Source organism: Chaetodon trifascialis, chromosome 4 (assembly GCF_039877785.1).
Source record: "Chaetodon trifascialis isolate fChaTrf1 chromosome 4, fChaTrf1.hap1, whole genome shotgun sequence".
Taxonomy (NCBI): domain Eukaryota; kingdom Metazoa; phylum Chordata; class Actinopteri; order Chaetodontiformes; family Chaetodontidae; genus Chaetodon; species Chaetodon trifascialis.
In genome coordinates, this window is record NC_092059.1 from 8,368,775 (window position 1) to 8,383,559 (window position 14,785).

General features: G+C 43.5%; 1 protein-coding gene across 17 annotated transcripts in view; it reads right to left on the reverse strand.

Annotated features, from left to right (window-relative positions):
- celf5a (cugbp, Elav-like family member 5a) overlaps nucleotides 1-14,785 on the reverse strand; it is a 185,627-nt gene that overhangs the window by 16,941 nt on the left and 153,901 nt on the right. For all 17 annotated transcript variants that reach the window (XM_070960270.1, XM_070960265.1, XM_070960264.1 and 14 more), the window contains exons 5-6: nucleotides 13,521-13,600; nucleotides 6,283-6,429 (exon numbers count right to left, since the gene is read on the reverse strand). In XM_070960270.1, the coding sequence (XP_070816371.1) occupies nucleotides 6,283-6,429; nucleotides 13,521-13,600 (227 nt within the window). The remainder of the gene's footprint in view (nucleotides 1-6,282; nucleotides 6,430-13,520; nucleotides 13,601-14,785) is intronic.

The following is a 14,785-nucleotide window of genomic DNA, read 5'->3' on the forward strand; positions in this document are numbered from 1 at the left end:
CACTCCACATTTCTACTTAGCATCAACTGAGAAGTGAGAGCTGAAACTATTTTCCCTCAAATGCAGCCCACAGAGTGTTTATTCATATGCACAGGACATGCTCATATGCACCGTTGCCCTGCACTGCACTCACACACACACAGGTACACACCACATGCGTGAAGAGCGATGGAGACCATTTGAGTTTACGCACTCAGCTTAAATTCTCACTGGGAAAGCAACATGCTGAATGCTTAATTCAGAAGAAAATCCGTCATTTTACAAGGCTTTTGCATCCTGTGAACCAGTGGCTCAATCTAGGGAATCAACAATCTTTTGCTGGCTATGTAGCCATGTGACCTGGATGGTATAGGAATACACTGCTGGACCAACGTCTTGGCCCTGTCTCGGCATCTGTTTAATACTGCATAGCTGCTATGTGTCGGGGGAGCTGCTGATGGCCGTGGCCTGAGAATGACTCGCATAAGCAGAAATCAAACTCGTCTGCCACTGGCACTAATGCTAATGACGATGTTGTGAGACAGTGGAGGTATAGAATGCCACTCCGGTTGCATTTGCATGGGGACCCTGCAACGGAAAAGCCAATTATTTTCCCTCAGTGCCCCTGTCAGGTAACCAGAAAGCGGCTGTCCCGCTGTAGAATGCCCAGCGCTGGCATCTCATCCATTAGCCACATGCCTCGCCACTGCTATCTATTAGCTCCTTTTGTCATTTGCATAATTTCAATGTGACAAATGGGGATCATCCATTCCTTTCCAAATAAGATGAATTGAGCCTTTAAGGGGCCATAGCGGCAAAAGACAGCAAAGGAACAAGAAACTAAACAAAAGCAATGACACAGAAACAAACAAAAAGGTCTCGAGGATCTGGGGCTCCCTTGCTTTGGCAATGCTGTGACTGCCCCCCCTATTAGGATGTGAATAGGGTTGGACTTCAGGATGAAGGGTCTGACTGGGCTGGTATTACAAAATAAACACTGTCACACCACTGACTGGGCTCTGCTCACTGCTTTCAGAGAGGACTGGGGACTTGGGGCTGATTCTAATAAGCTTGCAACCCATTCGTTGTGGGCCTTATACAAGCTACAGGCCTGGAAGAAGAAGTAATGGAGTGGGAGTGAATACTAGCGACTCTAGAATACTAGTCTCTCTCCCAGTGCATGTCTTAGATAATGTAGTCCTTAATGCCATCCGTCAGATTGTCATGGATAACAACTCCGGCATTCATTGATGCTTCGTTCCAAATTAAAATGCAGCAAATTGGAACCCCAAGCATGTAATTATGTTGGAATGCAATGGTTAGTACAAACGGGCTCTGATAAAAAAAAAAAAAGAGCAGAAAGCAGAGTAGTTATGTTGACAGAGATATTCAAAGTCGTTCCATTTTACTTTTTGTATGCATATGCTTTTTCCTTCTTCTTCAAAATTTCAAAGGCGTTATATTCAAAAGCCATTCCCATTTCTTTATTTATGCCCGACCCAATAGATAGCAAATGGCTCTGGTAGAGAATGAGCAGAACTGAGTCTTCATCATCACAGACACAACCTTTTCTGCTTCCTCTTGAAAAGAAAGGAGGAGGGGAGAAAAGACAGACAGAAACAAGGGGGACAAAAGAGAAGCGCGTGAGATGAAAGGGAGCAAAGAAAGTTGCCCGGGCTCCAGCAGCATTCATTTAGTGTCAGACATCTGCTTTTTTATTGCAACCTGATGGCATTACTCTCCCCTGGTGCCAGCAGGCAATCACCTCTTTATCACATGGCAATTATCTCTGTAGCGCTGCTCTGTGACTCACTGACTCTCAGCACTGTCACATGTGACCCCTTATAGCCCAACCAGCTGGGGACGGAGGGAGAGGGAGGAGAGAGAGAGACAAAGAGAGGGAGAGAGAGGGTGAAGAAGGTTGAAAAAATGAGGGAGAGAGGGAGACAGTAGGTCAATGAGGTGAACTAAGAGACTGAAGACAGAAGACTGAAGCTCAAGGGCCTCATTTGTTACCCCCATGCTAGCAGGCTGTATTTCCACAGAAAGATTTTAATAGGTTTTTTCATCTGATGCACTTTGTTATGTGCGTACATGTGTGTATGTGCAGAGCTAGTCCTCACAAGCATAATACAGCTAACCAGGTCACACACACGCTTGTGTGTATATGTGTGCAGGCAGTTTACGGCACGGCCAAATCATGCAGTAATGTGTTACCATCATTTCTCATGTGTGCTGTGTTGCAAAAGGCTCGATTTGAATGTGAGTCCCTCCAACAGGGGGAGATGTTTCCTAATGTGAGTTTACAGTCACCATCCTCCCTCACATCCACCCACACATTGTCACTATTAGCACCAAGTTAAACCATTTTCTCTCCTCTCATTTATCTATCATACTCAGTCTACTGCATCTTTTAGGGAGGCAATGGGGGCACGGTGCTGGAGGTGCCTTTAAATCTAAAACTTGTCTCTTGTCCCCTGACCCAGCATGCAGTCCTCCACCTGAAGAGACCAAGGAAAGCTAAAATGGCTGTCTTCACAGAGAGACACGGCTTTAGATGACAGAGGAAGAAAAGTGGCTTGAATCATATCTAATCGTGTACAAATATGATGTTTGTGTCGTGAATGGGAGATACAAAAGGTAATAAAAGCTGGTTTTATTGCTTCCATTCAGCGATTCATGGGAGAACTATTATCACACACTACTAACACTGGAATGAAACATGGGATCTCACTCTCTCGCTCTCCTTCGGCTTGTGTTTTATGAAATCACCTTTTTGCAAATAGGATGTCTCCTGTCAGAGCACACCAGTGTCTGTGTCTATCGTGAAAATGGCACATTTCTCATTTTTGGCATATGTTGTCAGTGTTGTACCCCTCCAATTTGTGTTCAGAGCCCCCTCCTTCTTCTGGTTTGACTAAAATCCAATTTACTGGCTGTCAGCTCAACTCTATAATCCTATCCACTGCTGTAGTGGAGAGGTAGCTCTTTGAATTTACCATTTACTGTACTCCCTGGTTATAGCTATATATACCATCTCTCCCCACGTCTGTATTCTATACAGTGCCACCTCCTCTTCTCTTGGCCAGTGTATATGGAGAGTGGGCGAACATGTAGTGTGTCTTTGGAGATAAAGTCTTTTTTCTGTCACTGCAGGTTTTTCGTCTTGGGGGAATATGTGTAGTTTATCTTGCCGCAAAGAAACATTCATCGTATCACTTCAGCACATTCCCGGTGGCTACAGGCGAATCAAGGCTGCACACTATGTGCATGCAGCTAGCACCAATGACTGTAATGTAATCACAACTGCTGCACAAGCTGGACACCCACACTGAAGATAACTAATATTTCCCTTTATTCTACATTATTACGCACCTAGCAGTCCGACCCAGTATTTGGATTCATTAAATAAGTCTTTAGGAAGATATGAAAACAAGAGCCTCGCTGAAAATGCATTACTGCCTCTTGTGCACTCATTACTTTATCAAAAGTTGGGGTGAGTTTATCTCCAAGGTTGCCTTACCTCAGAGTTTCTCCACCGACTTACTTTATTTTGCTAAATTCATTATATGCAGGTACATGGCACCCACAGTCTCTGTGATTCATAATACTAATACAAGGAGAATTTCACCTTCACTAACATCATTCATGCTGTATAATCTTTGTGTCGAGGAACCACATACGTGCAATTTCTCCTTTAGATTTAATGGTAATTGATTCTCTCTAATGCTGAAGTATCCCCCGTGCCCTTGTTACTTTCACTCGGAACTCAATTTCCTAGCATCATCCTGCTCTTTGTCATATTATATGTGTGTATCAGAGAGAGGAGAGGGAGGGAGGGAGAGAGTTAGAGCATTTGCTGCGCAGTGCGTGAGTGCGTACGCTCTTGTGTGCGTCTGTATGAGTCGACACGGGTCTCTGCCACAGTAAATAAGAGTCATGGCCAACCTGAACGGGGCACAATGGTCTCCCCGCAGACCGCCACTGCCTCCACCACCCCTTAAACATTTGCATTTCTCCACATTTCCTGGGAAAGGGCTGCATTTCATGAATGGTAATGAAGGTGGGAGTTTTACTGGAGAGAGCACAAGAGATGGCCTCGCAATTACTCTGGGATGGTCAATTTGCACATTTCACACTGGGTCCCATGGCTGTGATGTGAAAATGAGGGAAATGGATAAGCCCCCAAGACCTGGCTAACATCAACAATTAATCCAGGCATTTAGAACCAGGAAAAATATATAACTTTGACATCCAAATAAGTCCAGGAAAAAATGAATTTATGTTCCTCCTTCTCTGTAAATAAATACTCTGCGGATGTGTATTTATGCAGTGTGTTGTGACAGGGGCCCAGATTTTTATCCCAGCGCTGGATGGAAAGCTCTTCTTAAATTCATTTTAGCTTGCTTCAAGTAGGTTGTGCGCGAGTGTGCGTGTGTGTGCATGTGTGTGTGCTCTGCCTCAGCGGGGAAGAAGAAAGTTTGTGTGCAGATAAGTTGCCCATGGAATATTCTGAGTCAACTGTGGCCCCTGAAGCATCTCATGGGCCCAGAGGGAGGGACAGTGGGAGGGAGAGGGGAAGGGTAGAGAAGTAGTGGGATGGAGGGTAGAGGGGCTGCATAGGCTGTCTGAACTCATCAAAGAGCCGGGGGTCTGCTGTGTGTGTATGGTGCCATGCCCTGAGGGGGGGTATGGTGAGGGGGGGTAGGAGGGCAGAGGGAAGCTGATGAAGGGGTTGGAGGGTACAAGCTAACTAAATGTGTGTGTGCCTACGTGCTGTGTGTAGTGAAAGCCTGAATGTAATGGCATAGCAGCACTGCTTACGAGGAGGAGAGGAGGAAGAAGTGGTGCTGATGGAAGTGATGATAGTTTCGGGGAGCTAATTTTCACTTACGACAGTGTCTACCGAGCAGGTACACAGAAACAACGAAAACTGTCTCTGTGCGCTAAAATTACTCGAAAAGTCATAAAATACAGATTTCAGTGGCAGATGTGTGAGAGTATCTGATGTTTATTTGGACAAAATTACAGCCAAGCTGAAGGGGAAAAAACAGGCTTAAACTGTGTGTCCCATGTGTGATGTGAATTCTAACACATCAGTGGTCCCAATTCGGCGATACACTGAACTGCCCGAAGGGGATTACAAGTCAAACAAAAATGATGTGTTTGGTACTAATTAGCAAACATTGGGACAGCATCACTTGCTCCAGTCACAACAAAATCCAAATACTTGTCAGAATCCACTATGTGATCTTTGAAGTGACCCTGATTGTATAAGCTGTGTAGTTAAATTCTGCATAAACACATGATAGCTAGAAACATACTGCCTACATCAAATTTGGCTGGTGGAATAAAACATATGAGATATTGCATGTACATCCAGAATAACAGATTTTTTTTGACCACCTAGGGGCAGCAGAAACAAGCTGTAAACTCAACAATCACATATTATTACCTTTAGGTTGATATGGTGAACTTCTTCGCTAACATTAGCTAATTAGCATTCATTTAGAGCATTCCTGGCCACTGATGATGCATTCCACAAAGTCCTGGGAGACACAATGGATGATGTATACAGTGCTTACAAATTAACTTTCTATAAAATCCTCTCCCGCTTCACGCCTGAATCAGCTGTGTCTTCGTCATCATCCTGGTTAGAGCTCCTGTAAATCACCTCGGTACAGTATTCCCGGTCATCAAACTGGACTCCATTGGTCTCGGAGGCTGTCTTCAGTCCCGGTTTGGCCGTGTTCACTGGGAGGCTGCTGAGCCCGGTTCTACTGCTCCCTCCTCCAGTACTGAATACTTGCATTCCCCACTGGTTCCCCCACCCAGCTCCGAGCCTGAAAACCTCCTCCTCCTCCCGGCGGTTCAAAGCTCCTGTGCTCGCAATATAAACACCAACACACCACCGGTTCTCAGAGGAAGAGTCAGATGCAGGTATTTTTCCCTGTGACCAAGCAACTAACTAAATCTCTGTCGACTAAGACTCTTCTCCTCAACCAACGGCTTGGTCGACAATTAGTGGGCAGCCATAATAGGTTTTTTGAGTTTGTTATGGTTATGCGTCATGAGTAAGACAGTGAAGTTGCGGCCCATAAAAACTAAACAATGAGGTGATAGATGCTGAAACACCTTTCACATACGTGTCCATTATTAATATTATAAATTCTCATTTGAGGGTGATTATAGCAGCTGCAGGGACTTCATGGAAAAAAAGTGAGGTAGCAGTAACCCAACAACCCTTAAAGTGTTTCAATATGACTTGTTCTGTGTGTGCTCCATGTGTCTTTTCCAACTCACCGCATGTGCGTAAGAGCTGTAGGTGCTGAAGGGAAGGGCGATGGCTGGGTTAAAGATGCCAAACTGCCCAACCATCTGCTGCATACGTCTGATGGTGCGCTCCTTGTCTGTGTCGGCAAACTTGACCACCAGGCTGGAGGAAGCACCCTGAGGGGGTAGAGAGAAGAGAAAATCAGAGTGAAAAGAGCACGGATACTTAACCCTGTTTTACTGCAAGCACCTTTCACGAAAACACTCAGTCAGTCAACAGCAGGATCTCGGTCTTGCAGCATTTCATCCTCTATTGCCCCAAAAGGCTTTGACCTACGTCAGGAATTTGCTGATGTGACTGTTGATTGCAATGATTTACTACACACTTTGAGACAGCAACTAATAAAAGGCTTATAAATAAATAAATAACAGGGCACAAAGAATGTTATTGGTTATTATTTCTGATTTCTTAGTATGCCATGTTCATTAGCAACAACAACCGCTGTTAACATCAATATCTGGTGAGCTCCTCTAATTGCATGTCAGAGGTATTTGAGTTTTTTTTTTTTGTCTTTCTAGATGCAACATCATTGCACATTTGTATTATTGCAGAGAATTCTGTGGCTGGCAGACGTAAACATGAACCTAAAAGAGATGCGAGAGGAATAAAAATGTAGGAAGACATGCAGACAGAAAACATCAGTTCCTTCAATCAGTGTTTAACATATGTACAAAGTCACTCGGGACAAGGCAGCCTCGCTGTGCATGACATAAATACTTTATATTTCTCCCCAGCTTATCCCCTCTGGAACGGTACATATATGTAACCTTGGTGCTCCTGCCTACAGTTAAGGTTTAAAGATGTGCAATGTGCAATCATTTGAAATAAGAGCTACAATTGGCAGTGATTCCTATTGACCTTGGCGAAAGTGTTCTTCAAAGAAAATGTTGCTTTTTAAGGCAATCTTTCTCATCCTGTCCTCCTGTTTGAGCCTCCCTCTTCCGTTCTTTGGCTCTGGCTATCAATCCCCATATCAACACTATTACCTCTTTCTGCAGCCCAATAATGAAACTGCAGGTGTGTCTGCCACACACCCTTCATTAAGAATCTTCAAATGATTTAGCGCTACAGTTGACCTTTTGTGTGCTCCGCCTCTCCTCCCCTCTGCGCCCCCAAACTGGCCAATCGATCCACATAAAAGGCCGAAATATTACTCTGATCTGACAGTGTAGAAAGGTTGTGTGTCAGTCACGATAAGAGGCCCCCTGAAATTGATGCAAGATTGTCAATAACAGTGGTGACTGGTGAAGTGCCTGGATTGAAGGTTGTGAGGTTGGGGCTGTTGAAGGGCTGTGGGGATATTTCTTGGTTTGGTTGGATCTGGGTGGAACCGGGAAGGAGCTTTGTTGGACTATGGGCAAGCAGTTATATGCTAAATGGCAGCTGTAACACTAGCTGTGTTAGTAGATAATTCATTAATGTTTTTATTCTCCTTTGGTAGCATTATTCCCTGACTAAGGTCCTAGGAGTTCTGTAAATAAAGACATCTACAGATAACAAGACCAAGCTCTTTTGACTGTAGCATATAGATTTTATCCTCTCCCTTTCCCTGTTTGTCTCAATATTCCCCGAAGCCCTCTACTCCTGGCTTGTTCTCTGGTTGAATCACAGGTTTGAAGGATTGTAGGCGAGTGGCTAGGTTAGTTGACTGTCTGACTAAATGGCTGATAGTCTAGTTAGTTGAGTGATTGACTGACTGCCAGGCGAGTTGGCTAGATGGTCGGCTAACTGGCTGTCAGACTGTCAAGCTGGCTGACTCTGGCCAGCTGAGTGACTAATTGTCGTGCTTCTTAGTGTATTACTGCCACACTGAAACAATACTTTTCCCGGTCATTGAGAGCTGTGTGGGATTCTACAACAACCAGGATGGAAACAATCTCTTAAGCAACACCTCATATATTAAGACTATGCTCAGTCACTCCGGTTCACTTTGGCACTGTTGCAGGTTTAGGGTTGTGTGTTGTGTCTGTCCAGCTTTTTACTATCTGCATCATTAACTTTATTATGAGGCTTAACTTTGGGAGAGTCCAGGATAGGGCAGTGCAGGACCGGAATACAGAGGAGATGTGCGAGTGCATATTGAATATTTTAGCTCCCTCTCACAGTTAAAAAAAAAGCTATTAAAGGCCTACCCTCTTTGGTAATGAGAACTGCGTGTTCCTGCTCTGCTTCTCTAATTTTTGGGGAAGGCTGGGTTTTATAATCGGACGATATTAAGTTGGAACACTGCAGTCAACCTCTTTTCCAACTAGTACTAGACTGGAGTGTGTCTACTTGAATAATAGAAACTTGGTTTATTGTGAATTGACCTGTCTGGTTGTATTGCATGTACATGCCACTGTCTGCAAAGCTTTTTTCGAGGAGGTCTATAGGCCGACTTCACCCTCCTGCTGGATCTCTTTAGGACACCTGAATCACACGGCTTGTCGGCTAAGCGTCCATTGCCACATTTGTTTATCTCGCAGGTTTGCCCAGTTAGCCCTGTCAAGATATCAGTGAGCAGAAGCTCCATTGCTATAAAGAGAGGAGGATGAAGTGTGAAGTAAAAGTCTCATTAAATTTTTAAGCTGCCAAGTGTGAGCAGAATCCCCCCACCAGGCGGCTCCCAGCTGCCTACAGAGCCACTGAAGGAAGGGGAGTTGAACAGGGGGGATAAAAAAAAAAAAAAAAGACACCGCAGAGATTCGGAACCAAAAGGAAAGTCTGCCTCTTTATAGTTCCTTCTCATTGCCAAGGAGGCTTGGTGTCTGTCCAAGCTTCACACCCAGCTATATATTCAACACTTCTTTAACTTCAAACATATGCCGGCTTGCAATAGTGCAGGGTAAAGCAAGAAGGAAGACTGATCTTATGTCCTGTACTGGCATAGAGCTCTATTGTCACGTGGTGAAGTCCTTCATGGTGTCCCAATCTGCATGGGGTAGTCATGCTCATATTCAGCCCATTCACGTTCATTTAACCCGTCTTTCTGATACATGTGAGTTAAACGTCTGTACAACAGGGATCTTTTCATCACTGCAAACAAAATAAAAACTGCCTCTAAATCACAATGTTAAAAAGGTTTAAAATGAAAGATAAACAAGAATCTCAGTATACATAGAATGTAATGCCACAACAAACAAAAATAGAAACAGATTGCAATCATTTGCAAACAAACATATCCTTTATACAATCATGTGTTCACAAAGTGGTGAACCTCGCTCCATCCTCGCTTGTGAAAGACTGAGCCTTTCTAGGATGCCCCTTTCATACCCAATCATGATACTATCACCTGTTACCAATCAACCTGTTTACCTGTGGAATGATCTAAACAGGTGTTTTTGGAGCATTCCACAACTTTCCCAGTCTTTAGTTACTCCTGTCCCAATTTGTCTGAAATGAGGCACAACAGTAAATATATTGTCTTTGTACTGTTTTCAGTGTATGTCAACAGGGATTTGTAAATCATCACGATCTGTTTTATAATTATGTTTTACACTGTGCCAACTTTTCCAGTGTTTGAGCTGTATGGCATCACCTTTCCCTCTACTTTCCTCAGCACAGATTTAAAAAACTATTTTATATTCAAGAAGTTTTTTTTTTAACTAAATATTAAAAATTAATGTGACCAGAGGGGTTCCCTCAGGAACATGCGTACACAGAGTGTACTGCTCATCTGGACCAAATTTGACATGGTTTTGAGGATGTGGTGAATTTCACATACCTTTATGTAAAACAATTTTCCCCGAAGACACTGATGATTTGAAACTACGTGCTATATCGATGTTGCATATACAGATAGGTGCTGCAGTCCACAGCTGACCAGTTACGTCCTTTGTATGATACTATTGTCCTAATAAGGCATTCATATAAATACACATCTTTTTTGACCTTGGCTGGTGAAATAATGGATGACTGTAATCTATTAGGTTATTAGACAGTAAATTGCCTGGGTAGAAATACTTGTGGGGGAAAATAACAGGTCTTAAACAATAAACACTAAGTTAAAAATACAAAGGCAGAACATTGTTTAATGAGTAGCAACATGGTAATTATCCTTGTGAAATACTCACATTAAAACTCTGCATCTCATTGAATACACAATAAAATCATTACTGTTTTCTGACATAAGCATTTACTACACGCTGTCGTGTCTGCTGCTTTTATTTTCGCCTTTTCAGCAATAACTTTATTATTGTTAAGGCAGTGACATATCGATCTGTACATTAAAACAGTGTGTCATGTTGAGTATCAATTCCTGACACTCATGGCACTTGCATGTGTGCGTTCTCTGTCTGAAGTAATAGAGAAGATCCAACAACTGGGGAATCACATTTGGCTGCTTTTTTATAACCATCTTTTCGCCTCTCTTCACTCTCAATCATCCAGCTCTCTCTTCTATGAAAACTTTACCTCGTTTGCTTTCCTTTGTTCTGCTCTTATCCTTCCATCATGCTGCTCCTGTGTTTCTATCTCAGTCCCTGTGTCAGCTGAAACAGCCTCAAACCCAGGCTGAGCTGACGCGGATACGGAGCGAAAAAATCAGCACGGCTCTACGGACCTGACCCGCAACCCCCCTCGTCTCGCTGTAATTCTGTCCCGGGACTTACTTCCTACATGGCCCTGCTGAATCCCAGCAATTTGCTCTACAGCTCTAGCGTTTAAATGTTTAATTGAGCCACTCATATCCTGAACTGTGGCAGTGTCTGTGTGTGTGTGTGTGTGTGATAGCTGAGAGAGGCTGAGGGATGGAGGTTGTGTGTATGGGAGGCGGAGGTCTGCATGCCTGAAATATGACGAGTTAGGGTGTGATGGAGATCCAGCCAAGGTCTTGCATGTGACCTGCTGATGCACTCCTATAATTCATACACGTACAGTATCTCACCATCATCGCTCATATGGTCACATTATGTCGTAGTTAGCTATTGGCAGATCATTTTTCATTTGGTGTCCCTCACAGATGTGCGCAGATGAACACATGGATGTATACTGTATATGCTCCCACAGATGGATGCAAACACAAAGTGTATTTTTTGCATGCAATGATCATCATTCATGTACTCTCCACATAGACGCAACACTCTCCATGCTGATTTTCTCTTTCCTCCCCAACTCACACACACAATACATATAAAATGCCCACTCCCGCTCTACATGAATAACACAAATGTATTCAGCTCAAGTCCTCCGAGCTGGAAAATAAGATCAGTCAGGGAGCCTTTGACCCTAGCCTGTGGCTGTACGAGCATGTGACAGTGAAACACAGAGAGGAGCAATATAGAAAGAGTATGTGTGTGCGTGCATGTGTTTGCTCATGTAAATGTGCTAGCCACAAAGTGGTTCTGTTTGTAGATGTTTATGTATGCACACACATGTATTCATGTGTGCGTGTGTGTGCACACTGATAAACTCTAAGAAGCCAGTCTTCATGCTTTGGGGGGTTGGCAGTAGATCTATCAAACTGCTGTAGTTAGTCACAGTGTTAATATTCGGTGCACTGCAACACCTCAGCTAGCGATGCTATTGGCTGGGCTTCATTCACGGTCATCTTGCTGAGTCTGCTACAGCTACGTCCTTGGTTGGGCAGCAAACATGCACATACATATATACATATGCTGGCTCAGTTTGTCTCAGTTGATTAGGACAGTTAAATATTTATATTACCACTGAGAGAAGAAGGAATGAAACGATCGTTGATAACAGTTCAGTTTATATCCGGTATTGTAGCTGTCACTGGTCTCTCTTCTTTTACTTTTTTATTTCTGTATGCATCCCAAAGTGTTGTAAATGAAAGATTTGTTCCTTCAATCCATGAATGTCCTTGTACATGACTTCTCTTTGCAGCTGTGACTCAACTGCAATCAGCATGAACTCAAATGGACACAGGATGTATGGTCCAAGGTTTTTCCTGGATCTTTACCACATTGATGGACACTTTGCTCTGAATAGCACCGTCCTGCTGAGGCATAATGGTCCACCGGTGGTCCGCTAATCTCAGCGAGGCAGGCACACTGTGCCCTCTCCTCCAGCAACCACAGGATATGAGATGCTGATCAGATTTCTATAATCAATTTACCAGAGCAGGAGGTATAAATCCTGTCCATTCACTCATTCTCCCTCCCTCTCTCACTGTCTCTCACTCGCTCTCCAACTCTTCCTCCCTTTCCCTCTGCCCCCTGCTTATAGTTAGATGAATAATTCAGTAGCCAATGTGGTGAAAGGTGGAGTAAACAAGTCTATTGCCTAATATCCCAAGAGGCTGCCAAAGAGAGACGAGTGAGGGCAGAGAGCTAGCAAAGATAGGGGGATGGAGCAACAGAGAAGGAGGGTATCTATGGAGAATGGACATCCAGAGTCTTTTCTCATGACCTGCAGTCATTTGCACTTAGATTGACTCAGAGGTTGCGCCAAAATGGCACAGCTGGCTTCCATTGCTACTCTCTGCCTTCCTCTCTTGAGCCACACATTGGCAACCATTAATAATGAAATCATACAGTGAAACGTAACATCTGTGAGATAGGGTGGCAGAGAGTTCAGGGTCCCTGCTTCTCTGAGGCGAGAGTTCCCAAAACAAAAATGAGGATAAAAGCAGAGTATACTTGAAGACGCTGTATAATATGGGACGTGACTCTCTGTCCGCCTGCCGGATGTCACGGAGAATAACTCTATTCAGGTTTGGAGTGCAGAGTAAGTCGCTTTTATTTTGACACCATCAGGTATACAGGGACCATGCCTAAACATGAGACACATACAAATGAGCAGAACAGCTTCTGCGCTCATAGTAAATCCAATACAGAGAGAATTCAGAGGACACAGTGTGCTTACATAACAAGCAAATGTAATCTCACACAAGAGTTATATTCACTGATTATGCAAGCAGAACTACTGATTGATGAGTCACCCAAAATTCAATTATCGTTCTAAACAGTTTTATCTGGAAATTAGATTTGGATTATTTCAAAAAAATGTACCATGTTAATTAAAGAGACAGAAGGTTATTTCTGGTTGGATCTGGTTTTGAAGCTGGGATGTATATGAGGATGGCTGCAGTTTTCTGTAAACTGATTAAAACCTGAAAGTTGAGGGCAAAGTTCAAAACTGCGAGTTTACAGTTCTTAATCAAGAGCGGTGGACTGCACATACCGTAGTGAGACCAAGCGATGGATGCTGCTCGGTGCGTGTGCATATGTTTCTGTGGTTTATATGTGAAGGAGAGAGCTGTACTCACTGGCATGGTCTGGCTGCCGTGGAGGGCACTGATTGCAGACTGAGCCTCAGTATGTGTGGAGAACTTGACAAAGGCGCAACCTGGAAGAGAGAGCAGATTTACACCACACGCACATGCAATGCGTAGATATATAGACACATATACAGTAATCAATTGAGTGAGTTTAAAAGCTTATGGTATATTAATAAAGGATGCTGAATTGTGTTTGACACCGCAGAAATCACTGTGCAGTGAGAGGCTCTCATTGCACAGCAGGCTGCCCCACTCCAGGCATTAGGCAGGCAGACAAGCAGGCAGAAGCTGCAGGCTAAAGATTGCACTGATGAAGCAGAAAAGCATGCTATTTAGCACCACATGCCTGTCTGTGCATATTAAATACTAGCTAAACTGGCTAAAGTCATAATGTTTTCAAATAGAAAACCACTCCATTTGAGAACTCAGTATGGTTTATGGTTCCCACAACAGGATGTTCTGTTCAGTATTTGTGAACATGAAGATGTCTATCCAAAGGCCAGAAAACCACAGAGCCAACACTCAGCTCTAATGTCCTTGAGGAATACAGTGATGGGCAGATTATGTGAAAACAAGTGGAAGATAGCTTTTGTGGATTCACAAAGTGAGCTGTTGTGCATTAGTTATTAAATTATTAAACGGGCATATGGCCCCCATTTAGGAACTTGAAGTCCTCCAAAAATCTTGGGGGGGAAAAAAAAAAGGCTCAAATTCCACTTCCTCATTTCAAACTACATGCGATGCAGCAAATAAACTAAAGTTCCCCCGTGTCTCCATCATCATGCTGGACATCAACAGTAGCGCAACATTTCTCCCACTCGCTAGCTAACAACGAATGTTACGTAATAAGCACATGCAGCTAAACAGTGTGTTTGAAAGTTTACAACCATACTGCTGCATAGTGTTAGCTATCTACGACCACACAGAGTTTATAAGTCACTGTGACATCTGACTTTCCACTTATCTGCATACAGCAGTCGGGAATATTTAATTTACAGTGACATTGATCCGTATGCGTCCGTATGCGTTAAAATCCAAATCCACCACAGAGAGGACAGGTAACTGCGAAAGTATGATAAGGTTATCCGACACTCATGGACCACAGTGTTGGTGAGATTAATGGTTTACAGTCTAATAACGCGTGTTTGTATTGATTACTGATGGTGGCTGATCAGGCTAATTATCAGCTAATTGTACTCAGTTTCTAATGGCAGTATGCAGTAAACGGCTGCCCTGTGTGTGTGTGTGTGTGT